The sequence below is a fragment of the Euleptes europaea genome, chromosome 1, assembly GCF_029931775.1.
Source record: "Euleptes europaea isolate rEulEur1 chromosome 1, rEulEur1.hap1, whole genome shotgun sequence".
Taxonomy (NCBI): domain Eukaryota; kingdom Metazoa; phylum Chordata; class Lepidosauria; order Squamata; family Sphaerodactylidae; genus Euleptes; species Euleptes europaea.
This window is the reverse complement of record NC_079312.1, coordinates 132,231,428-132,258,029: the sequence shown is the minus strand read 5'-3', so window position 1 is coordinate 132,258,029 and position 26,602 is coordinate 132,231,428. Positions and strand designations below refer to the sequence as shown.

The 26,602-nt window shown below is 46.5% G+C and overlaps 1 protein-coding gene and 1 pseudogene across 1 annotated transcript in view; both read left to right on the top strand.

Moving 5' to 3' along the window:
- LOC130476600 (uncharacterized protein K02A2.6-like) lies at nt 1-9,993 on the top strand (annotated as a pseudogene).
- A 9,777-nt stretch (nt 9,994-19,770) lies between these two features.
- Nucleotides 19,771-26,602, top strand: part of ASPSCR1 (ASPSCR1 tether for SLC2A4, UBX domain containing) — a 102,212-nt gene continuing 95,380 nt past the window's right edge. The window contains exons 1-2 of the mRNA XM_056857737.1: nt 19,771-19,881; nt 22,142-22,197. Of these exons, the coding sequence (XP_056713715.1) occupies nt 19,771-19,881; nt 22,142-22,197 (167 nt within the window). The remainder of the gene's footprint in view (nt 19,882-22,141; nt 22,198-26,602) is intronic.

Genomic DNA, 26,602 nt, shown 5'->3' with positions numbered 1-26,602 from the left:
ATGAAGAACTGCAAATCGGCTGCCAAATTCCAGCTGTCTCTGGTATTATTCAACTGCATCTCTAGTTTAAACTAATGGCGACTTGTATATTCAAAAAACATAGTGAATGTTCACATTCTTTCTAGTATCCATTCTATATGTTGTGCTACATACACACCCAACACAAGACTCCACATTAGTCTTTTATCACATCTTGCTTGACAAAAATGCTGTTAATTCTGTTTTGCATACCAATGGTTGCTAGAGAAGTTAATGAACACCTAAATAGATGTCCTAGGACAGTGGCCTATGGAGAGTGGCCAAAAGGGGCTAGGTGGAGGAAGATTATTTTCTGGCACCTCTGCAGGCTGTTCTTTTGTACTGTATCTTACTGTATTTACCACCTCGTGTCAGCCTGCTCTGCACATAGCTATCAGAGTCACAAACAATAGGACCCATTCTCCCATCCCAGTCTGTATGAAACACATCACATCATAACAGTCAGTGTTGTATAGTGGTTAGAGTGTCAACCTAGGATTAGGGAGACCCACATTCATACTGATGTGAAACTCCCTATCATCATCTTGGGGTAGTCACTGTCTCTCAGCCTAATCTATTTAACAGGGTTGTTGCAAGGATAAAAGGAAGGAGGGATGAATTAAACACACTGACTTAGGCCAAACTACATGACCCATGTTTTAACAAGTTGGGCCCCAAGGCACATAATCCCCGGCCAATAATTCCCCTCCTCTCCTCATGCCAGTCCCAAGCCTCTGCAGACTTTAGGATTACAAAATAAAAACCCAACCTAGATCTGACTCATTAAAAATCATGTAGCTTGGCCCTTAATGAGATCGTAAACAAGTCTACTCCGAATTGTGCTCAGGTCTACTTAATGGCACTTATTCCCACTAGAGTGTTCTTGGGATTGCACTGCAGAGCAATTTGGAGGAAAGGCAGGGTAAACCTGTCCAATTGATAGATTGAAAGTTTCCCTAGAACCACCACTACCAAGCCAATGGAACACAGATTGAGCCTGTTCTGATAGAAAGTACTAAGCCCGCAACCCTATGCATATTTACAGAAGGAATGTCTCATCGACTTAGTGGGACTTCAGCATGCACAGAATTCTGGTGCAGTTTCCCCATTCCCCTTATTCTTATGCTGGATATCATTATTTTGCATTCTTGGGTCTTCCAGAAGTCTATATATAGGAGAAAACGCATGGTCGCTTTAGCCGCCTTTATTTCCTGTTTCAGCCAGGATTCAGCCAGGATCGAACACACGTTCGATGAAACGCATGCGTTCAATCCTGGCTGAATCCTGGCTGAAACAGGGAATAAAGGAGGCTAAAGCGACCATGTGTTTTCGCCCAATGTTTTGTGCCACTAATCCAAATCTTTGGGGCATTTCAGGATCCCACTGTCCCACAGCTCTTATGTGCCACAACAGCAAGGGCAAACTATTGTTGTATCATCCCTTCCTAGTGTTGGGAAAGCATCTCCAGTCATCAGCAGAGTAGCCACATGTTCCCATTCAAGCATGAGCAAGATATTGTTAGAGTCATCGCACATGGCTAAGTACAAATTACATGAATCAACAGCAATCTGCAAGCCTTTTCATACATTATACCCCATAACTTTGGGTGTAAGCCCCCAAAGAGAGTACAGCTTTTGCTAGAGTTCTTTTCATTTTATTCAAGTTGATCATGTTTGGGAGAATACATTTTACTGGGGAGCATATGTGGAGGGGGTTAGGGTAATTCATAAACAAGCTAAAAATCAAAGAGGCACTTTTGAGGAACCAGTGGCAGAAATGTGAATTGCAAAGGGTGTATTCACCTCTTCCTTGATGAATTCATCCCTCTTTGTAGAACTGTAATGAACTCCAGGTTGTATTCCCTTCCCCCTTCTATATGCCCTGATGCTTCTAATTTTATTCAACTATTTCAAATTAGAAGTGGTACTGGATATGAAATGTGACCTTTAACCTCTTTACAACAGTTCTGATTATTATATGCCTTTAGAAATTGGAGGCATCGTTTGAATCTTGCAACATGGATAATTCAGCTCAAGTTACTTCAAAGAGTCCTGTTCTAATAGAAGTATTGCCATTCGTAGAAGGATGTGCCATTTTCAGATGCATAATAGAAAACAGCTGTATGTTTCAGACAGAGGAAGGGGTCCATCCCAGATCCAAAATGGATGAGGAAACAAGCTCTTGGCTGACCTGGCCTTTTAAAATAAGGAAGTCAGTCAACCTGTACTTGAGTTTCTGAAAGAACCAACTGATTCTGAAATATGTAATCAGAACACTTCATAGTAATGATCTCTCCCTTATGGGCTCATACCAAGGGAGGCATTCCTTCAGGTATGTGGTTCCCAGTAACTAAGGGCTTTAAAGGTAAGCACCAACACCTTGATTTGAAACTGGAAACCAATAGGCAATCCATTTAAGGATGGCAAAATGGGTGTGATGTGATCCATGTGACCCATCCCTGATAACAGGTGGGCTATTGTATTTTGCATCAACTGCAGTTTCAGAACCATTTTCAAGGGCATCCCCAGCTATGTAATTCCTCTCCTAATTGCAGTTAGGATTAGTATAAACATGGCAAATTCTTTTCAGCATTTTTCAGCACTGCACATGGGGGAACTGATAGAAGCTCATGCACTCCTGCCCATGAAGCCGTCCTGCATTGCAGGACAGCTGCCCAGGAGCCCTCTGGCAGAACTGGCTCCCTAGAGCTCAAGGCAAACTGATGGGGAATTCTTGGAGATTTGGGGGTGGAGCCTGAGGAGGGCAGAGTTTGGGAGGGAAGGGAGCTCAACAGGGTACAATACTGGAGTCTACCTTCTAAAGCAGCTATTTTCTCAAGGGGACTGATCTCTGTAGTCTGGAGATTTGTTGTAATTCTGGGAGATCTCCAAGCCCCACCTGAAGGTTGGCAACCCCACCGAAGGTTGAGATGGCTGCACCAGTTGTCAGAACAGAAGCCTAGCAACAGCTGGAAGTATCAAGTTGGCTGGCTGGAAAGGTGGGAGTGGGGCTTGGACCCAAAGACACAGGGGTATGGTGGCTGAGAATGAGGGGCTTGCTCTCTGGGCAATGCCAGTTAAATGACAATGGAGCATTTTGAATACTCAAGTGCCAGATAACTAGGGTTCCCAACACTACCTCAACAAATGCTGGGAGATTGGGGGGGGCAGTTTAGGGATGAGGTTAAATAACTTTAGACTGACACTCTAGGCTGTCTTCTCTAGTTTGTATGGTCTTTGCTATAGAGACTAGGGGAAATTTCTAGAGTGTCATTATGGGGCCATTTGTTCTCCCTCTCCTTATGTTCTCTGGAGTGGGAAATTGGGGCTGCAGGCTAGTATTCCCCACCCTAGATGGGTAAATAGGAGGCCTAGATATAACAAAACTTTTACTGTCTTGGCACTAGAATTAAGATGTATGTGTCTGAATTATACTTGTCCATCAGCATGAATAATAAGGACAAGTCTGCATTAGTACCTGACTCTTAGGAAGAAAATGTACTACTAAAAAGGAAAGGTTCATGGAACCAAATAATCCCTTTCAGTGCTATAATTCATTCTCCCTTCCCACCCTTGCTGTGAATGCACTCTCACTGAAAACTTGCTATGGGATTTCACATCAATTTTAGCTCAAGATGTTTTAACACTGAAGGGTTTATATCACACCAAAAGTTATAATCAAGTTACACCTGCACTGGATGATGGATTCTTATATCACACTACCGTAATTCATATCAAAATAATACTAAAAGCCCTGGGAAGCTCTGCAGTGTATCAAAGGAAAGTGCAGGGTCAAATTTTCATGGAGACATTTCTGTAGTACTTCTGTCTTGGAGAGAAAGAGAGATTGCAACAGGTATATCAGCTCTCAGTCACACCTGTCCAAATACATCTTGTGCCTTTACAGGAACAATGTGCTGCATGTTGTGACTTCTTGGTGAAACATTTGAATTGCACTGGATTAAAACGTAAACATAATTTAATAAAGACTCTCATATGTTCTATAAAAAGGCAGAGCTACCAGCAATTAAGAGGTTGTATAGCACTATGTTTGGAAGGCCATTGCGTTCTTTGAGGGTATAGTCCATGTTGCATATTTAATTCTTTTTGTTACATTTTCATTGACATTTTCTGAAGAGCTTCTCAGCAACAAATAAATATAACTACTTTATTGCCTCCAATGGCTTAATTTTTGCAACTTGTGAAAGTGAACATTTATATGTTGCTGCTTCACTAGCTTATCTGTGCTGAAGTTATATGGTCTGGAATTTTGTAATGCCTCTTCTCATTCCTTCTCTACCTCATTTCTGGAACTGGAAACCCCGTGTTATAGAGTTGCTAAGTTACACATGAGGAGAAAGGGGAAGGACAGAGAATTCTAATTACATCCCCAATTCCACTTATAGCCTGGGTTCTCCTATTCAGCAGCTATATACCTGCATGGTGCTGAGACAGCTATCCCCCTGGTCTCCATTCTCTCTCATGATTCCCTCTGGTAAGGGCATTAAGTCCCCTCCCTCATATAGTGATACTCAATAGCAGAAACTGGTAGCCCTCCAATCAGAACAAAAGTCCAGTGGCACCTTAAAGACCTGTGTGTGTGTGTGTTAATTGCTGCCAAGTGGCTTCTGACTCATGGTGACCCTATGAATCAATGTCCTCCAAAATGTCCTATTGTTAACAGCCTTGCTCAGGTCTTGCAAACTGAAGGCCATGGCTTCCTTTATAGATATGATTGCCAACCTTCAGGTGGTGGGTGGAGATCTCCCGCTATTACAACTGATCTCCAGGTGACAGAAATCAGTTCACCTAGAGAAAATGGCCACTTTGGAAGATGGACTCAATGGCATTACACACCATTGAAGTCCCTCCGCTCCCCAAATCTCACCCTCCTCAGGCTCCACCCCCAAAATCTCCTGGTATTTCCCAACCCAGAGCTAGCAACCCTATTTATAGAGTCAATCTAACTTATATTGGGTCTTCCTCTTTTCTTGCATCTTCAACTTTTCCTTGTATTATTGTCTTTTCCAGTGACTTTTATCTTCTCATAATGTGACCAAAGTAAGATAGCTTCAGTTTAGTCATTTTAGCTTCTAGGAACAGTTCAGGCTTGATTTGATCTAGAACCCACTTATATTATGAAATAACTTGATCTTGATTACCAGTGACACATCCTTACACTAAATAATGTTTTCTAGTTCCTTCATGACTGCCCTTCCCAGTTTCAATCTGCTTCTGATTTCTTGGTTGCAGCTCCCTTTTGGTTGATGATGGAACCAAGGAATAGAAAGTCTTGAACAATTTAATTTCCTCATTTTCAGACTTAAAGTTGAGTAATTCCCCAGTAATCGTTACTTTTGTCTTCTTGATGTTAATCTGTAGTTCTTCTTTGGCACGTTCTCCTTTAACTTTCAGCAGTAGTTGTTTAAAGTTGTCGGTTTTCTGCCAGTTGTGTATCTGTTGTGTATGTATTTAGTAGGGTAGTAAGCAAGGGGAGACTTAGGAGCTTGAGTTCCGCATGAAAGATCCTAAACCCTGCTCCCCCTATTGGCTAAGCAAACGGATCCTATTGGCCCTAAGCCAGCATGTCCCATTGGTCACCGAGAGGGTATTCCCCCCCTATCACGGATCAGGGGGGGGGTGGCCGCAGGCGGCCAGGGGGGCATATAAGCAGGGCATGTTCAGTGTGTAAGTTAGTTCTGTGCTGAAATCAAATAAAGCTGTGTTGTTGAACTCTGTCTCTGATCTCGTGAATCCTTCCCACGCGGACTTAACAGTGGCGATGAAGACTGGGGAGCAGCCCAACTGACCTGCTGACTCACTCTCATTCCGCCGTTCACAGTGACCGGTAGGCAGCTCGGTCCGCAACGCTGAATCACACGCCGGCTGACCCGCTCCGCGACCTCGCTGTGTCCAGGCAGCAGGCCCGATTGCTGATTCACTGGATTCTCGGGAGAGATGACACACTCCGCGCCATCGGCTCCGTAGAAGACTTCGACATCTCCCGACCCTGCGAGTGGGAGAGTTATGCCGACCACATTACTTTCTTCCTGTCCGCCAACTCTGTGACAGACGCCGAGAAGAAGCGCAACGCCTTCCTCAGTGTTTGCGGTCCCCGAACGTTCCAGCTGGCCAAGACACTGCTGGCCCCGGCGAAGCTGAGCGCCTCGTCCTTTGACGACATCATGAAGACTCTGGGCGCACACTTCGCTCCACAGCCCACTCAGATGGCCCAAAGCCTGGAATTCCACTTGCGTGACCAGGATCCCGGAGAGTCCATCGCCGAGTATCTCGTGGCACTGCACCAGATCGCGAGGTTCTGCGTTTTCAAGGACCTCGATAGGGCCCTGCGGGACCACCTCACCTTCGGCCTCCGCAACGAGAAGGTCCGCCGCCGCATCGTGGCCAAGAAGGAAGTGACTCTGGCCACCACTGTTGAGGAGGCCACCGCAACCGAAACTGCAGCCAGGGGCGACCACCGCCGTGACCGCGCCGCCGCAGTCCCGCCCCGCAAAGCAGCCCCCATCCATTTTGGGGACGCCAGTGACGGCGACTCTGTGAACGAGGCCCACAAGATGTCCGCCAGGGCGCCCAAGCCACGGGACCCGCCGTCGAGGGCCTGCGCCAGCTGGGGCAACCCCCACGACCGCTGCACTTGCCGGTTCCGCGATGCACGTTGCAAGGCGTGCGGTCGATCCGGCCACATCGCCAAGGTCTGCCGCTCGTTGAGGAAGCCGCCTCGCCAGGAGAAGAAGGATGGCGCCACCCGACCGGTCCACACTCCGAGGACGATGACTACGAGTCCCCGTGCCGGGGCCGCCGCAACCGCCGCCGCATCCACACCCTCGCCCTGCTCAAGGTCCATGGCATCGACAAGCTCTCTACCACCATTTACATCGAGGGGACCCCCTGCGTGATGGAAGTGGATTCCGGGTCCGCTCTCTCCATCATTTCCGAGGACACTTTCCGGGACCTTGCCAAGCACGCCCCGCTGCCCGAGCTGGAGCCCTCCAGTCTCATCATCACGGATTTCCAATGTCACTGTGTTCGGGTTTTGGGTGTCACTCACGTGTCCGTGCGATACGGGTCCCTCACCAGCCGCCTGCTCCTCGTCATGGTTGAGGGCCAGCCTACTGGGGTTTGAGTGGTTCAAAGCCCTCGGACTGAATATCACGGGCCTCCACCACCTCAGTCAGGCGTCGCTCAAATCTGTCTGGTCTGAGTTCGAGGATGTTTGGCGTGGCCCCCTGGGTTGCTACAAGGGGCCGCCTGTTTGCCTCCTCATCGATCCTGCCGCCGCCCCCATCCGCCTGAAGCCCCGCCGCATCCCCTTCGCGCTCAAGGATTGGATCGATGTGGAGCTCGATTGGCTCATCGCCCAGGGCATTCTGGTTCCGGTGCCCAAAGAGAGGTGGGAGACTCCGATTGTAACTCCGTTGAAGCCGAACGGGGACGTCCGCATCTGCGCGGACTACAAGTGCACCCTGAATCGGGCCCTTCAGAGTCATGCGTACCCCGTGCCTGTCGTCAGCCACCTTCTGGCATCCCCCACTGGGGGCCGGGTCTTCGCCAAACTTGACCTGGCCCAGGCGTACCAGCAGCTGCCGGTTGATGAGTCTTCGGCGGAGGCGCAGACCATCGTCATACACCGAGGCGCTTTCCGGGTGACCCGCCTGCAGTTCGGAGTCAGCACTGCCCCAGGGATATTCCAAAACATCATGGAGGACCTCCTGAAAGGCCTGCCTGGTGTCGTCCCGTATTTCGATGACGTCCTGATTGCCGCTGCCTCTGAGGGGGAACTCCTAGACAGCGTCCGCCTGGTGCTTGGCCGTTTCAGGACCGCGGGGCTCACCGTCAAACGCGACAAGTGCCAGCTGGGCTTGCCGCAAGTGGAGTTCCTGGGCTACCTCATCGATGCTGCCGGCATCCACCCGACCCCATCGAAAGTGTTGTGGTAAAGGTGACCCACAGTGCTCCCCCGCCCAAGTGCAAACAGGAGCTTCAGGCATTCTTGGGACTTTTAAATTTCTACCACTCCTTCCTGCCCAATAAGGCGTCTGTTGCCGAACCCCTCCACTGCCTCCTGGACAAATCGACCCAGTGGGTGTGGGGCAGGCCACAGCAGCGGGCCTTCGAGGCCGCGAAGGGCCTCCTCTCCTCATCCAGTCTGCTCGTCCACTTCGACGAGAGACTGCCGGTGGTGCTGACCTGTGACGCCTCGCCCTACGGCGTCGGCGCGGTCCTGCAGCACTGGTTGTCGGACGGCCGGGAGGCCCCAATCGCCTTCTATTCCAGGACCCTCACCCCAGCCAAGCGAAACTACACACAAATCGACCGGGAGGCCCTTGCCGTAGTGGCCTGCGTTAAGACGTTCCACGACTTCATCTACGGGCGGCAGTTCACCATTGTGACGGACCACAAGCCGCTCTTGGGGTTGTTCGTTCCGGATCGCCAAACGCCGCAGATCCTGTCGCCCCATATGCTCCTCTGGTCGATTTTCATTAACGCCTACGAGTTCCGGCTCGTCCATCGGCCTGGGAAGTCCATCAGCAATGTCGACGCCCTCAGCCGCCTGCTGCTGGAGGCCTCCGATCCTGACCCTCATCCTGCCTGCGAGGTGATGCTCCTGGAGTCACTGCCCAAGTCTCCCCTCCATGCATCAGACATCGCCGCACACACTGTGAAGGATTGCACCCTCGCCCGGGTCCTTAACTGGGTGGGGAAGGGGTGGCCGGCGACCCGGCCGGACGGGGAATTCAAACCATTCGCCTCCCGCCAGACCGAACTATCCCTGAACAAGGGATGCCTGCTGTGTGGGAGCCGTGTCGTGATTCCGGCCAAACTACGCATGAAAGTTCTGGAGGCTCTACACGTTAGCCACCCAGGGGTCGTGCACATGAAGGCCCTTGCAAGAAGCTATGTGTGACTGCCAGGCATCGACGCTGCTGTTGAGGAGTGGATGAGCTGTTGCCAACCCTGCCAGGAGTCATGCCCGGAGATGCCACGGGCCCCGACCCAGCGCTGGGAGTCTACCCACACACCCTGGTCCCACATCCACATAGACTTTGCGGGGCCGTTCCAGTGTAAGACATTCTTGATTATCGTGGACTCCTACTCCAAGTGGCTGGAGGTGGTCGACGTGGGTTCCATGACCTCGAGTGTGGTCATCCGTGAGCTGCGCAAGGTCTTCGCAACCCACGGCTTGTCCGACACCGTAGTCTCCGACAACCGGCCCCAATTTACGTCCTCTGAATTCAAAGACTTCATGGCCAAGAACTTGATCCACCATGCAACCTCGGCCCCGTTCCACCCCGCCACTAACGGGCAGGTGGAACAGATGGTCCGAACGACAAAGGGTGTGTTACAGCGCATCGACCGCCGTGACTGGGACAGGGGGCTGGTGGACTTCCTCTTAGCTCAGCACACCACACTGAACTCCACAACCGGCAAGAGCCCCGCGGAACTCCTCATGGGTCGGCAGCCGAAAACGCTGCTCGACTGGCTGCACCCTGACCTGGCGCCTGAGTACCCAGGCCACAAGGACTCGACTGCCACACCAAGGGTCATTGAGCAGGACGACCCATGTTTGCTCGGAACTAAACTACAGAGCGGGCCCCGGCTGGATCCCAGCCACAGTCCAGGACACCATCGGGCGCGTTCCTATTGGGTAGCCACCCCGGAGGGGCGCGTTCTGTGGCGCCACATCGATCAGCTACGCTGCCGCCCCGCCATCTTGCTGGAAGCAGCCACGGTTCCCGCACCACTGCCGACCCCCGTCACCAAAGAGACGGAACAGCTGGAGCGCACGGAGCCACCGTTGCCACTACCTGCGATGGATAACACCGACGACCCAGCAACCGAGGGTGAGATTGATCCAGCGCCAACGGACCGTCCAACGGCCCCCGTCCCGGCGCCGCGCTGTTCCCAGCGGAACCGCTCATCGCCGAGCTACCTCCAAGACTATGTGTGCTCCTAGTGCACCGCTAGGATCGCTCGGACTTAGGGGGGAGGGGTGTTGTATATGTATTTAGTAGGGTAGTAAGCAAGGGGAGACTTAGGAGCTTGAGTTCCGCACGAAGGATCCTAAACCCTGCTCGCCCTATTGGCTAAGCAAACGGATCCTATTGGCCCTAAGCCAGCATGTCCCATTGGTCACCGAGAGGGTGTTCCCCCCTATCACAGATCAGGGGGGGAGTGGCCGCAGGCGGCCAGGGGGGCATATAAGCAGGGCACGTTCAGTGTGTACGTTAGTTCTGTGCTGAAATCAAATAAAGCTGTGTTGTTGAACTCCGTCTCTGATCTCGTGAATCCTTCCCACGCGGACTTAACAGTATCATTGGCATATATCAAATTGTTAATGTTCCTCCCCCTCCTTAATGACTAATAACATTTATTAATATGAGCTTTTGTGAGTCACTGCTCTCCTCTTCAGATATGTGTAGAAATCAAACAGGGAATCCTTCTTATGGGGAAGATTATGGGGGTGGGGAGGTACGGCAAAGAGTGAATTCCATCACAAATCTTTCAAATGTACATTCTCTGTGTGGGGAAAATAACCACTGCATGAACCATTGCTGCTTCGACCATCCCTGAGACCACTGCTTCAAGTATAGCAGGGGCTGGGGTCCAACATGCCTTTTTAAACCCAGTCCTGCCCTCCATTTTTCTCCAAACCAATCATGACTTCTAGGCTTTGAGGATAAGCTAAAGAGTACGTTTACTTCTTAACCAAGAAGCATTACGTCACCTTCTCTCCCCCCACCCCCCAAAAAATTAGTTACTGCACTTCTTTTGATATGTGCAGGGGAGGAAATATATAAAATACATTGTTTCATCCCCAATAACCTTGGAGATGCCTTTACAACATGGAAGGCTTAAAACAATGTCCTAACTTTATGTAGCCTTGAATAAAGATAATACAGTGGCATCCTAACTATCCAGAGAGTCTTGCTGCACTTCCTATTATTACTTTTGACTTAAAACCACTTATTGTTGCAATGTCCAAGGGCAGGAATGTTCTGCTTCACTTTCCCCATCGTTTCTTTGCTTTTGAGGTAGCATATAAAAATGATCAGTAATTCCCCGCCACACATTCCACAATAATAAGGCAAGCCCGTTGGCATCACTGCAAGGCCAAAGAAACAAGGAAGCACAGCCAGTGGTAAAACTGTCCCCTTTGAGATACAGAGATGTATGGGAAAATGAGGGTACCACTGTTCCCATCAGCGATAGAACTCTTATATGTGATGCTATGGGCCTCCAAAGTGTAATTTTATCAAACTATGATGTGAAAGCCTTCTTGGTCGTGGCACCAAAACTCTGGAACTCTCTCCCCAGAGAGATTTGCCTGTGCCCTTCTGTTGCCATCTTCCACCAGCAGGTGTTTTGCCTGGCATTCCCTCAATGATCCCTCCTTCCTAACCAATGTTTTTATGTTTTACATGTATTTCATCTCTGTTTTTAATGGTTTTAATGATATGTGTTTGGGAGGGTGGATTGATTTTAATTATTTTAAAATGTAATTTTATCATGTATGTTTTAAATTGTTAGGGTGGAAAGATGGGATACGAAGTCTGCAAATAAATAAATAATTTTCAACATGGCCAAATCTTTGGATACTTAAATTCAGAGGCAATCTTTCTACAAACCTGAGAAAAAGCCCCAGGTTTGCAGAAAAATATGAAATCTTTAAAAAGTTGGGAAGTTACTCCCCCAGCAAATAATAGAAGTAGTTCTTGTAGCATTGAGAAATGAATGCCCTCAGTGGCCACTGCTAGACAACCACAACAATACTGCCAGCTTTCCATCCTTATTTTCTGTCACTAAAAGGCAGGATGGGGGTACAAGGCCCTTTTCAGGGATATTTTGGCCATTGAGGGAGGACTCATGGGGCCAGACCCAGTAACAACCACTGGGTAGGGTTGCCAGGTCCCTCTTCACCACTGGTGGGAGATTTTTGGGGTGGAGCCTGAGGAGGGCGGGGTTTGGGGAGGGACTTCAATGCCATAGAGTTCAATTGCCAAAGCGGACATTTTTCTCCAGGCGATCTGATCTCTATCGGCTGGAGATCAATTGAATTAGCAGGAGATCTCCTGCTACTACCTGGCAGTTGGCAACCCTACCACGGGGTGACTTAACTTACCCAGGCCTGGTTGCTGGCTATTGTTCGACACCAGACACCCCAGAAAACTAGTGTGTAGGGGCTAGATTTTCGCACTAGGATCTGAGAGATGCAAGTTCCAATCCCCACTTTGCCATGGAAGCTCACTGAGTGACTTTGGACCAGTTACACATTCTCAGTCTCACCTATCTCAAAGGTCTGTTGTGAGGATAAAATGGAGGAGAGAGTGATGTAAGCTGATTTGGGTCCCCGTTGTGGAGAAAGATGAAGTATCGATGAATTAAATACACCTGAAGATGGGGCAGAGCAGATAAAATGTTGGTTGGTTGTGGGTGGGAAGGAAAAAAAGAACCAGAGAAAGACGAGCATATAGGGGGTTGCCAAGAAAAGAGGAAATAGTGTGGGGAGGGATACAGGGGACAATGAGGTGCCCCCCCCCATCATTGCGGATTCTCCATTGGGCCACTGGGCCGAGCCCAGCAGCCAACACCACACAACTGGACCATGGTTTCCCCAGGTAGAAGCTGCCAGGGGGAGTGAAATCTGAAGCTGGGGGAATATATAGGTTGGCTGGTATTTGGGAAGGAGAAAAAGAAGCAGGAGAGGGGAGAGGTTATTGGGGCTGCCAGGGAAGGCAATAGTGGGGGATGAGAAAATAATATGCCCCCTTGCAAGTACCGTACTAGTGAGTCCCAAGTTTTATTTTTAGTCCAATTAATCAGTACTTAAAAGGAAAGTGGAGAAGACTACAGGTTTCTATTATTTTTTCTTCACAGCCCAAATAACCCTCCATATGAACACATAATGAATGCAAGCTGTATCTTCAAAACACAGTTTATATGGGGCTTGAGTGTAGGCTTTGATAGGGCATTAATGTCAAACTAGGTCATCATGACACAAGAACAGCCTTGCTGGATCAGACCAGGGCTTTATCTAGTCCAGCAGGTTCCTGTTTCTAGCAGGGACCCTTCTCCAAGAAGGCAACAATCCTCTGCTGCTCGTCTCCAAGGCCCCAATATATATTCAAATCTGGACTGCTTCTGAGCATGGAGGGTCCATTTACAACCATGGTTTATTACAGAATTTTTGACAGTTTTAAATGGTACTCATATTCTTTCACATCCATGTGTGCTCGTCACTCTTTTCCACTTCTTTTTGCATTTTGCCCTTTCCCCTGTCATCATAAGGATTCCTCCTTCCTTCTCTGAGAATTATTCTTTCAAGAAGACCATAGTGAAGTGTGTTTCTCACCAAAGTAAAACATGGGAAATAATAAACAAGACAGAAATAGTCAGCATGGAAGAGAAATGCAATCTGCACTGCAGATCCAAGGCGTAAGGACATCATACAAACAGAAAGTCTGCTGAGGCTGATATCAGATTTCTACAGAGGTTTCACTGGCTACCACAGACAGACTTTCTTTTTTGAACTTCTCCACTATGTTGGTGTTACCCCCACCCCCAACATTGTTGAGTAGAGCCTACTTGAAAATGAAACTTATTAATCTTATTTTCTTAAATATGCTACCATATTGAACAACAACTAGAGCCCAGATCTGAGAGTCCTTCATTTTGGGCTTTCATCCTCTAGCTGTATTGGTAATTAGACCTTCACTGAACTAGGGCCCATCTTCATTGAAGAGAGGCTCAGCAGGTTAGTTTTGAACTTAATTTTATTGGGAAGATCAATTACACGTGTGGTTCACTGTAGATCTTGTTTTGTTGCAAAAGTCTTTAAAATGTCTACATGCTTTCTGTGGTAGTTGTGTACACCTTTAATTATGTTGATACAGTAGGGTTGCCAGTTCCCTCTTCTCCACTGGCAGGAGATTTTTGGGGCGGAGCCTGAGGAGCACGGGTTTGGGGAGGGGAGGTACTTTAATGCCATAGAGTCCAATTGCAAAAGGGCCATTTTCTCCAGGTGAACTGATCTCGATCGGCTGGAGATCAGTTGTAATAGAATGAGATCTCCAGCTAGTACCTGGTGGTTGGCAGCCAGGGTGAATGCAGCCAGGGTGAATCATACTATATAAAATAATCTTTCTCTGATTCCATTGGACCTTTCATCAAATAGCCTCTAACACATCGCTAAATATAATGTATTTCATAGCCAATTAGTATTAAATAGCATCCATTTGTAACATAGTTACACTACAGCCAGCATGGTGTAGTGGTTAAGAGTGGTGGTTTGGAGCGCTGACTCTGATCTGGAGAACCGGGTTTGATTCCCTACTCCTCCACATGAGCGGCAGAGGCTAATCTGGTGAACTGGATTTGTTTCCCCGCTCCTACACATTAGGCCAGCTGGGTGAGAGTCACACACTCTCAGCTCCACCTACCTCACAGGGTGTCTGTTGTGGGGAGGGGAAAGTGATTGTAAGCCGGTTTGAGTCGGCCTTAAGTAGTGGAGAAAGTTGGCATAAAAAACCAACTCTTCTTCTGCTTTAAAAATTATTAAAATATTAGCCTCCTAGTACTTTTCTCCCCCAAATGGAGGAAAGCAGTATTATATAGATTATACAATATGGAGTACAGAGGCTGTGCCTGAGTCCGACAATATCAAATGTGAGTTGTGGCTCTCTTCAATTCTGATATGTGCAGTGCCCGCCCACTTTGCACCATTTCTAGGGTTGTCAGGTCCCTCTTCGCCATCAGCGGGAGATTTGGGGGGCAGACCCTGAAGAGGGAGGGGTTTGGGGAGCGGAGGGACTTCAATTCCATACAGTCCAGTTGCCAAAGTGATCATTTTCTCCAGGTGAACTGATCTCTATTGGCTAGAGATCAGTTTTAATAGCAGAAGATTTTCTATTGCTATTACCTGGAGGTTGGCAACCCTAACAATTTCCCCAGCCTGAATCAGACTCAGGGAGGCACTATTGGGCCTGCTGGAGAAATCCACATGTATAGGGTTGCCAGGTCCCTCTTCACCACCAGTGGGAGGTTTTGGGGGCGGAGCCTGAGGAGGGTAGAGTTTGGGGAGGGGAGGGATTTCAATGCCATAGAGTCTAATTGCCAAAGCAGCCATTTTCTCCAGGTGAATTGATCTCTATCAGCTGGAGATCAGTTCTAATAGCAGGAGATTGGACCTGGAGGTTGGCAACCCTAGGAGTAGATGTGGAGTTCACCAAATAGTACCTTCCTGGGACGGTATAAACTACTCAATGTATTTTAGACCCATCCAGCTGCTTAAAGTGAATTTTATGTTACATTTTATTAGGTTATGTAGAACTGTTAATTTTCATGTCTTATTGTGATGACTGCCTTTAGCTATAAATAATAATAAATTTGGATACCCCCCCTTTTCATAAAATAACCCATCCCAGAAACTGTGGGAAAGGTTTTATGAAAAGGACTCTAGCATGGTCTTGTGGAGTCAAGCTCAGTTGCTGCACATTTGAGAATTCTATTCTACTCTTTTGCTTATACTGTGGAAAGAATGAACACAAGGAAGGATGCAGTCTGGACTAGGAAGGTTTTGGGCAATGATCACTGACATAAGTGCTAAGGAAAAAATAAGTCTAATACTACATTGGCATTGCTTCAGAGCTCTGCATGGAAGTAAGCCTCTCAATATTTGGGTCACCTGGGAAAGGAATGGGATCTGCCTGAGTCATTTTCTTACACTAGCCATATTCCAGGTGCTAAAGTACCATTTTAAAGACATGCAGTCACCAGACCCAGCTGATTGGACAGTATGGATCTACGGGTGAAGTTCTAAAAGGTGATAATGGGATCCTGGGATGGGGTAGAACAAGTATTGAAGTTGGACTGAGACCAGGCGAACCCGAATTCAAATCCCCACTCTGACAAGAAGCTCACTGGGTGACTTCTGCTTAGCATATCCCATCAATTATTGTAAAGATAGGGTGGAGAGAAGTGCTACCATGTATACATTATCTTGAGCACCTTGGAGGAAGGGTAGGACAAAAATGTAACAAAAATATAGAAAATACTGATGTTGGAGTCGGAATTAGGATAGGTGCTCTTTAACTAGGTGGTAGTGCACAACGTGTTAGCATTACCACAGAACGGAGGTGCTAGAGACAGAAGGCTCTTGCATCCTAAGTTTTCACGTGGACACTTTTACCCAAGATTACTATTGGGCTGTCTGTTACCCCTCTAACCTGCTACCTTTAAAAGAATGCTCATTCAGTCTAACAACATAACCAGTCCAACTATTTCCACTTTTTTTCTTTACTAATTCCGAGCTGAAATTGTGAAATTATATCTATTCACTGACAAAAGTGTTCTGAATAAAATATGCCATCTTTTTTGACACTGCAAACTTACAATAGCAATTATTTAAAAAGAAACAAATAAAAAGAACCCCGTCCCTCAGTATTTTGATTCAGGAAGATTTATATCTATTTACCCATATATTCACATGTATTTCAAAATTAAGTGTGCTTATGTATTGGATTGTGGCCACTGTTTTCAGTGGGATTCAGTTATCTCAAACCCAAGCATTCTGGCTTGCCATATTTGTAAATTAACATTTATGTATTTTATAGTAACTTTTATAACACTGTGTCTTCTTTCAAGAAGCTACAACACAAAGTTGCTTTCCATTTTATGTTTAGCTTGTGGTTCATATTATTACCGAGTAAATGCAGGCTACATTCATGCTACTTTAACATCTGAAAATTCAGTATGGCCAAACCACAGTAGAGTTCACACAGTAGATTAATTTGAAATTAGATTTTTTAAAGGTGGGAAATTTTCATACAGCTTCCTATTTTCCTGATTCAAAACAGCAAACAAACATTTCCATACTGCGAGCATATACACCTGTCAACAAATATAGGAAGCACCATATCTGTATGCAAATTAGTCAGAAATAAAACTTAGTATGATGGAAGAAAAAGCAGCAGTAAATTCTAGCACAGGCATTTTGAATAGGTAAGCAGCAATGCAAATTATAGCAGCTTTATAACATCAACAGGTTTACCATCAGTTCCCCCTATTTCCTGAATATGGATGATCATAATAATACTTTGCATTTATACAGTGCTTTTTGAGTGTTCAAAGCAGTTCGTACATAAAATCCCAGTAATCTTTACAGCAACATTACAACACAGGCTAGTGAGGAAGGCTAAGTACCCTCCTGAGAAGGCTGGATTTCTTCTGAAGGCTGATAGGGGATGAAGCAGGGAATAACCTTCTCTTGTGACAGAAAAGTAGGAGACAGGTTGTATGGAAGATACCTGAGAGAAAGTGGAGGAAATGTAAGAAAGATGGGCAAAAGGAATAACCAGAAAAGTGCTGGTGGTATCTTTCATCCTTGGCTGTCATACAATTGTACAGCGGTTCTGTATCTGGTATTGTAACAATTGCACTAGAGTTATAGGAGTAGTATCAATGGATAACACTGGCATTAGTAAAATCTGGTTGTTTCAATAAATAGATCTGAAATGTCTGTACTTATTTTCCCAAGAATCACATCAATAATTACTGATAATTACTGCTATTAGCTGGTATTTAGATTGTTGTGGTAGTAAAGACAGCGTGTCATGATAGGGGGGTAAGGGTAGGGTTGCCAAGTCCTTCTTCACCATCGGCGGGAGGTTTTGGGGCAGAGCCTGAGGAGGGCAGTGTTTGGGGAGGGGAGGGACTTCAATGCCACAGAGTCTAATTACCAAAGTGGCCATTTTCTCCAGGTGAAGTGATCTCTATTGTCTGGAGATCAGTTGTAATAGCAGGAGATCTCCAGCTACTACCTGGAGGTTGGAAAAGATCCAAACAGCACTACAAGGTAATATAAACGCAAGATAAATTTATAGACGTGTCGTCTAGATCATGCACACGTTTCGCACATGGCTTCATCAGCTACACATATCTGCATAACGTGATCAAAAAAGTATACCATGCTAATACAAAGATATCATGTCAATAAATAATTGTTTAAAAATATTAAGAGTTAAACCTTTATTTCACATTATATCAAAAATATTAATATTAAGAAACTATGCCACTACCATCATAAATATATATTAAAAAACTTACCAGAAAAGTTTTTAACAATCACATCAATTTCAAAGAGGGACCGAGAGGATTTCTATATAGGTCTCCAGAGCATATAATGAAACTGACAAGATGCGAGTTCAAATAGAAAGCAATGCAAGGAAATGAACAGCAGCTGGTGGAGCAGTAAAGTGGCCATTTTCTCCAGGTGAAGTGATCTCTGTTGTCTGGAGATCAGTTGTAATAGCAGGAGATCTCCAGCTACTACCTGGAGGTTGGAAAACAAATCAGACACCTCTATACATTTATCATAAGATGAGAAATGCAGTATAGGAATAGCTGTAAATAATGCCAATAGAATTATAGCTATATATTTACAGTATGTGGTAATATACCCACCAACATCTCATATTACCAACAAGCACATGTATTTATTTCCTTTACATATAGAATTTTAAACAACAACAACAATTTTTCAGCAATTCCTATAAAAGGTAAGTATTGCAATAATTCATTATAATTAAAATGTCCTTTATGATGTATTCCTTTTCTTTTGCAGCAGCTGATTGGTTGAAGGAGAAAACGATCGTTTCAAGGCACAAGGCCCGATTCTTCCTCAGTTCTTCAAAAATACGTCCTATGCAATTACTCATCATCATCCATAATCTCAGGTTTCCACCGAATAACCATTTATGAATATAATGTACAATAAGTCCCCAAACGGGGTAAGTGAAAGGATTCAGTCCACGCTGGTAAGAATCCTAATGGCGTAGGAGACGTGGACGCACATGTGAGACAGCAGTAGAAAAGAGCAAGAGTCTAGTAGCACCTTAAAGACTAAGGTGGCTCACGAAAGCTCATCCCCTGCCAGAAAATTTGTTAGTCTTTAAGGTGCTCTTTGTTAGTCTTTAAGACTCTTGCTCTTTTCTACCGCTAGTGACAGACTAACACGGCCACCCATCGTGATCTGTGTACATGTGAGATGTTTGTTCTCAGTCTGTGTGGGAAGTTGATCCTTTTACTCAGCCAGAACCCCTTTTATTCCTACGTTACTGGAAGAGACAGTCATGCTGGGAAAAGTTGAGGGCAGCAGGAAAAGAGGAAGACCCAACAAGAGATGGGCTGACTCAATAAAGGAAGCCACGGCCTTCAATTTGCAAGATCGGAGCAAGGCTAGGTCAAAGATAGGACATTTTGGAGGACTTCCATTCACAGGGTCGCCATGAGTCGGAAGCGACTTGACGGCACTTAACACACTCATGGAAGGTTTTGCATTGGATTTGTCACTCTCTAGATGCACATTTCCCCCCATCTGAATTCTCAAAACTCTGCACGGCGGCTTATTGTTGAGTTTTGAGAATATGGATGGGGGAAAAGTGCATCTGAAGAGTGGCAAATCCAAGGCAAAACCTTCCATGAATAAATGGCCTGTGGAAGAGAACAACAGTGCCCACACGAAGAGATGTTTCCTCGGATGAAGGGTGACCCTACGCTGAGCCCAAGAGGAATCCCGGCGGTACTCGGGCTGCGAGCGGATAGAGAGCGTGAGGCGGGGCGGCTTCCCTTGTAGCCGCGCCCCCTCGCCGTGGCCATTCGGCTCCGCTATCGTACGGCGCCGGTCGCGTTAGAAGGCCCAACTGCTGGGCGGGGTGCGGGGGGAGAGAGGAAGAAGATGGCGGCGGCGGGCGGCGGCGGCGGCGCGGGGGCTTCCACCGTCTCGGTCCTGGCTCCGAACGGGCGGCGAGCGACGGTGCGAGTAGGCCCCAGCACCGCGCTCCTCCAGGTGGGTTTGGCCCGAGAGCGGGGAGACGGGACGGATACGCTCGCTCTGATTGGCCCTGGGGCGGGAAGAAGGGGGGACGCGCTCGTTCTGATTGGACTACAGGGCCTGTGGTGGCCCAGGTTTTCTGTCGGGCCTGTGGTGGGGGAGGGGGGGTGAGCTTTGTGTTGTCCTGTTTTACAAACAGACGTTGGTGGGAACTGAAGGGGGTGAGTGCCCCGCGGTTTAAAGCTAGGGAGTGATTTCCCTAGGTCCACAAAAGGAAAATGTGTACGGCTCTTGGTATTTTCTTTCCTGACGTTTCTCCAGCAGCTGTGGCCGGCATCTTCAGAGGAGTAACACTGAAGGACAGTGTCTCTCAGTGTCAAGGGTGTAGGAAGAGTAATATATAGTCAGAAGGGGGGTTGGGTTTGAGCTGAATCATTGTCCTGCAAAAAGTATCCAAGGTAATGTGCTAATCATTGTCCTGTAAGTATCAAGATAATGTGCTAATGAGGGTGTGGTGTGTCAATATGGAACCATTGTATCCTGAAGTGATCTGTTAATGTGTGAAATCCAAAGCTAATCCGCATGGCTATTGTGGACCGTAGTCTTTGTTAGTCTGGAGGTTTTCAGGGCAGGAAGCCAAGCCTTATTCATTCTTAAACTCTCTTCTTTTCTGTTAAAGTTGTGCTGATGTTTATGAATTTCAGTGGCTTCTCTGTGCAATCTGACAAAATAGTTGGTAGAATTGCCCAGTCTTTCAGTGTCTTGGAATAAGACCCTGTGTCCTGTTTGTGTCAGTCCATGTTCAGCCACTGCTGATTTCTCAGGTTGGCCCAGTCTGCAGTATCTTTCATGTTCTTTTCATGTTCTGCTGGTGAAACGTCAGGAAAGAAAATACCAAGACCACTGTTACACAGCCCGGATAACCTACAAGAACCAATGAACTCTGACCGTGAAAGCCTTCGACAATATTTTGTACGGCTCTCTTCGTGAGCGTGCATGACACATAGGGCATTTATTCATGGAAGGTTTTGCCTTGGATTTGCCACTCTTTAGATGCACTTTCCCCCCATCCATATTATCAAAACTCAACAATAAGCCGCCATGCAGAGTTTTGAGAATTCAGATGGGGGGAAATGTGCATCTAGAGAGTGACAGATCCAATGCAAAACCTTCCATGGGATGCTCTCTTTTCTGCCACTGGGAAAATAGATAATTTCTGAATGCTCCAGAAACGGCCTTTCTCTGTTGACATAAGAGAGAGATCCTCTATAGCCTCAATGGAACAAAAATTTAATGCCCTCTGTGAGATACCTAAAGCCCCTTTGGTTGCGATGATAAAAGTTCTTTAATTTATTTTATGTATACTCTTCTAAGGATCAGACTCTTGCAGAAACGGTGAGGTTCCTCTGGATTTTTTAATAATCTGGTTTAAAAGCTATGTGTTAAATTTCTGTTACATGAGGTATTGCCACTTTCACTTCCTAATCTGGTTTTTGTGACTGCTTATCCAGTGACCTGTAAACTATGTAGCACATTAAATTTCCTTGTAATTTAGTCACTTAACGTCAACATCAAATCAAGCCTGAACTCTCCCTGGAAGGTAAAATGACCAAACTGAGGCTGTCATACTTTGGTCACATTATCAGAAGACATCACTCACTAGAAAAGATAATAATGCTAGAAAGAGTTGAAGGATTCAGGAAAAAAGGAAGATGCAACAAGAGATAGATTGACTCAATAAAGAAAGCCACGACCGACCCTCAGTTTACAAGACCCGAGCAAACTGTTAATGATAGGATTTTTGGAGGTAATTAGTGCATAGGGTCGCCATAAATCGGAAGCAGCTCGATAACACTTAACATGCACACACAGTGTCCACCATGACATTTACTCCAGGGGCAATGGAGTACCACATAGTTCAGTCTAGTCTTATAGTGCCCATGATTGTATTGGTATTCTGTCTTGGATTTAAATGAATTTTGGGGGGGGGGGTCTGTGACAATGACAGTGATGTGAACATCCTGTGGTTATGTGAAGTGTTACCTCAGAATAATTGTAATTTACCTGTGGTGATTTCAAGCTGCTAGTTTTAGTTGTCCGAAGTAACTTTCTTTCTCCATGTAAAAATGATTGTTAATACAGATTAGGGTCCCTATGTAGCCCATAATCATGTGATAGAAAGGGAGAAAAAGAGAGTGTGCTATAAGTGGCTAAAGTCCTTTATAGTGAAAAACAACTGTTCATTCCAAATTAACTCTGTGTATTCTGTATGCAGGTTCTGGAAGAAGCTTGTAGGAAGCAGAATTTCAGTCCCAATGAATATGGCCTGAAGTGAGTTCTACTGCTTTTATTCATTTATTTTCTGTTTGTCACACTGCTGTCATTTTGCCATTTGTTCTACAAAGATGCTCCTAACACAGTCTGCGGTGACAGTCCACAGCCACTTTCCTCCGGTGATGTGATCCTGAGTTGAATGTCTCTTGTGAATTGATCCTGGGTACTGTAACAGAATTTGACAAATTTAGGGTCATGGAAGCTCATTGTTCTTCTTTCCTTCGCTTCAAACATATCAGACATCTATTATAAGGTTATATCCATGAGTGACTGATAGCTAAGCCGATTGAGTAGTGTAGCCTTACTCATAAGATATCCAATGTTCTCCAGTTGCTGAAAATTTTGATTGTACGTCAAATGATGGATAGTTCTATGTTTATACAATTGTCCTTGGGTTTCTTCTAAAACATTTGGTGTTGGGCTGCTGAAGATGTGTTAGATGTGCAAGCACAATTTCAGCTCTTAACTTTAAATCTTTTTAACCTAGAATAATTACTAAAACTTCTGTGTGAGTACATGGCCAGAAAATTAAAGTATTTTGGATTGATTGGATTGCTACAATGTTAGCTTTTATTATAGGTTTCCCATTGAGGGTCTTCCACAGGGATATGTTTATCTGTGTAGTTCCCTTTGCTGTTGTGAATGCAAATAATAATAATAATAAACTTTTATTTATACCTTGCCCTCCACGGCAAGGCCGGGCTCAGGGCGGCTAACGTCATATTAATACATAGTTCCGTACTCATTAAAATTAATTGAATTGTATACAGATTAAAACATTTTACACGCTGAGCTTAAAATTCCATTCTGTATCAAAATCATTGGTGCCAATATAAAAATCCATGCAGGGAGAGTTGTTAATATGATAACCTCTATTCAATTGTTGCCAGCCTCAAGGGAGGAGAAGAAAATGGATGGAATACTGAAGCAGGAACACGTTTACAGAAAAAAGACATAGGAACCATCAATAGAGGAGAATGGAGGGAAATAAGGGAAAGGGTGGAGGGGAGGAGAGAGGATAGGGGGAGGCCAGCTTCTTGATGGTACCATTGCTGCCCTCAACCATCAGCCTGGCGGAACAACTCTGTCTTAGAGGCCCTATGAAATTCAGCTAGGTCCCGCAGGGCACGGGTCTATTAGGCAGAGATTTCCACCAGGCTGGGGCCAAGGCCGAAAAGGCCCTGGCCGAGGACAGCCAGACACTCTTAGGACTAGGAAACATACCTCCTGCCTCTAATTAACTTTGGGCAAAATCAACTAGGAAGATGTCTTGTACAAGTCTAATGGAAATGAATGGAAGTTCCCAAAAACATTATCATGGTCTTGTTCAGCTCCTATTCATTTAAGTGTAGGGCGTGTAGAAGAACATTCTGGTAGATTGTGCCCTGTAGTTCAAATCTGGCTATGTCTCACTCGATTACAGGAGGTAACGGTAGAGCCAGCTCTGGCTGCAGCAAGTATTGTGTAATGCCACTCCAGTGTAGCATCTTGCTATTTTCTGTCCGAAATATTTTACCTTGTATAAAAAGTCTGTAAATTCCTCTACAGCATCCTTTCTTAAGGTGTGCCCTTGAAATGGTTATCAGTAACTTATTGATAGTTAGATGGCCTCTGCTATTTCTAGATACTAAATTAGATTAAATGAAGCTGAAAAAAAATTCTTAAGGTGAAGTTAATATGAGCCTCAGTAATCATTGCTACACAATTGTTGCATGCTTTGGGAAGAGGAGCAAACAAAATATTGTATTTATTGTGTGTTTCATAGAAATACCATAACAGATAATGATATTTTAGGAGTATTTTGGATAAGGATTTCAGCCTTCCAGTAGCCATGCCTATCACTCGAGTAACCCTAGAGATTTTTTAAAAAATTTCCTTAAAAAAAACCTTTAAAAGAAATACACACACACATATACAAAAAGTAAAGACAAAAATATTTATTTTTTATTTTGTGATTTATAACCGGCCCTCCCTGGCTGAAGCCGGGTACATTACTAATATAATAACAGCGGTGGCATATCTGCACATAACTTTCTATCAACCGTTTCCAAATATCTAAAAATAAATCAATACACAATTGCCATCTATATGCCATACATTCAAATATTGATATTCTAAGGTCCTTGATCCATTGATTTAATAGAGGTGAGCTTTTATCTTTCCAGTGTTGTAATACGAGTCTTTTAGCTGTAGTGAGGTTACAGAGGGTCCATTTTTGTTCGCCATCTGTTAGCCTCCAAGAGATAGGCAATTGTTTAAAATTACATAGACATCCTCAAAAATTAGTGAACATTCTAATATGAAATTGATATGAGTGATAACCTCTTCCCAGAAAAACTGAACGACTGGACATGCCCAAAGCAAATGTTTAAGAGACTTATCCTGTAAGTTACAAAGCCAACAATTAGATACTTAGTCCTTTGCTAAAGAGTCGCTGTGGTGTCCAGTATATCTTGAACAAAAATTGCTGAATAAATCTCACCTTAAGATTCATGGAGAGAGCAGGTATACAGTGTAAGGCCATATCCCATTGCTTTGGCAAAACAGGGCTGTCTGGCTCCTTATTCAAATAATTCCTGATACTCTGCATGTCATATTTATTATTCTACATCGAATATTTATAAACCAATATAGGTTTTGTTTTCTACCTTGATTCAATTAGAGCTTCCAGGAGCAAAGGGGACTCTGAGACTCTCAATGCCGCAGGGCCATATTTAGATACCAACAAATGTTGCATCTGTAAGTATTGCCATTTTGCATAAGGTGGCAAGTCATATCTAAACCTCAGCTCAGAAGATGACAAAAACTCATCATCATAACCTATCAATTGGTCCAATGTAAAGCTTCCCCTATCATTCAAGCTTTCCATAAAAAAGATTTCTTCCCATTTTGAGAGCTGGACTGGCCTATAATGTTAATTTAGCATTTGAAAATGGCTCAAATTGATATTGTCATGCCATTATACACCGTTGTTCTCGGTTGCAGAAATTGTATGAGGCATGGGATCCATTCTAGCATGAGTGGACCCTAATGCATTCCCCTTAGAGAGGGGCGCACGTCAAGAGGTCTCCAAAAGAGCCCAAGATGGACAGTCCAACTGCATGGAGTGATCCATTAATTAGTACATTAACTTTACTCAAATTTACTTATAAACTAAAAACGGAAACCAAATCCTCCTTCATTGAATGGAAGTTGCATCCTTTTTAAACAAATCTGAGGCTCTGAGGAACCCAACATAAATTTCTGAAACAAAGTATTAATTTTATGAATACATTTGCAATATATATAGAAAAGGATTGCATGTAAAATATAAATAATCCTAGGTGTAATGTTCATTTGGAAGGTATTTACTTTACCCCATAGAGACAAGTTTATATTTGCCCATCTGTCCAAATCCAAACATACATATATCAGCAATTCACTTGTTAAAATTTAGCATAATCATGTGCATAATATCTCTAGGAATCAGTATTAAAAGATAGGTAATGACATCTTGGCACCATCAAAAATGTCTGTAGGAGAATACACTCTGTGATATATTGTCTCCCAGGCAAGCGGGCCGCCGGCGGCGGGGGGGGGGGGCGAGGCCTGCCTGCTCCCAGGCAGGCCCCGCTGGCCGCTCCCAGGCGAGCGGGCCGCCGGCGGTGGCGGGGAGGGCGGCGGCGAGGCCTGCCTGGGAGCAGGCAGGCCCCGCTGGCCGCTCCCAGGCCGCTCCCAGGCGAGCGGGCCGGCGGCGGCGGGGGGGGGGCGGCGGCGGGGGGGGGGCGGCGGCGAGGCCTGCCTGGAAGCAGGCAGGCCCCGCTGGCCGCTCCCAGGCGAGCGGGCCGGCGGGGGGGGGGGGGCGGCGGCGAGGGGGGCGGCGGCGAGGCCTGCCTGGGAGCAGGCAGGCCCCGCTGGCCGCTCCCAGGCGAGCGGGCCGGCGGCGGGGGGGGGCGGCGGGGGCGGCGGCGAGGCCTGCCTGCTCCCAGGCAGGCCCCGCTGGCCGCTCCCAGGCCGCAGGAAGGCGAGCGGGGAGGCGGCGGGGGCGGCGGCGAGGCCTGCCTGGGAGCAGGCAGGCCCCGCTGGCCGCTCCCAGGCGAGCGGGCCGGCGGCGGGGGGGGGCGGCGGGGGCGGCGGCGGGGGCGGCGGCGAGGCCTGCCTGCTCCCAGGCAGGCCCCGCTGGCCGCTCCCAGGCCGCAGGAAGGCGAGCGGGGAGGCGGCGGGGGCGGTGGCGAGGCCTGCCTGGGAGCAGACAGGCCTTGCTGGCCGCTCCCAGGCGAGTGGGCCGGCGGCGGGGGGGGGCGGGGTGTGTGTGTGTGGGCGGCCGCGAGGCCTGCCTGCTCTCAGGCAGGCCCCGCTGGTCGCTCCCAGGCGAACGGGCCGGCAGCGAAGGATGGCTGCAATGGTAAGTTTCCCTCCTCCC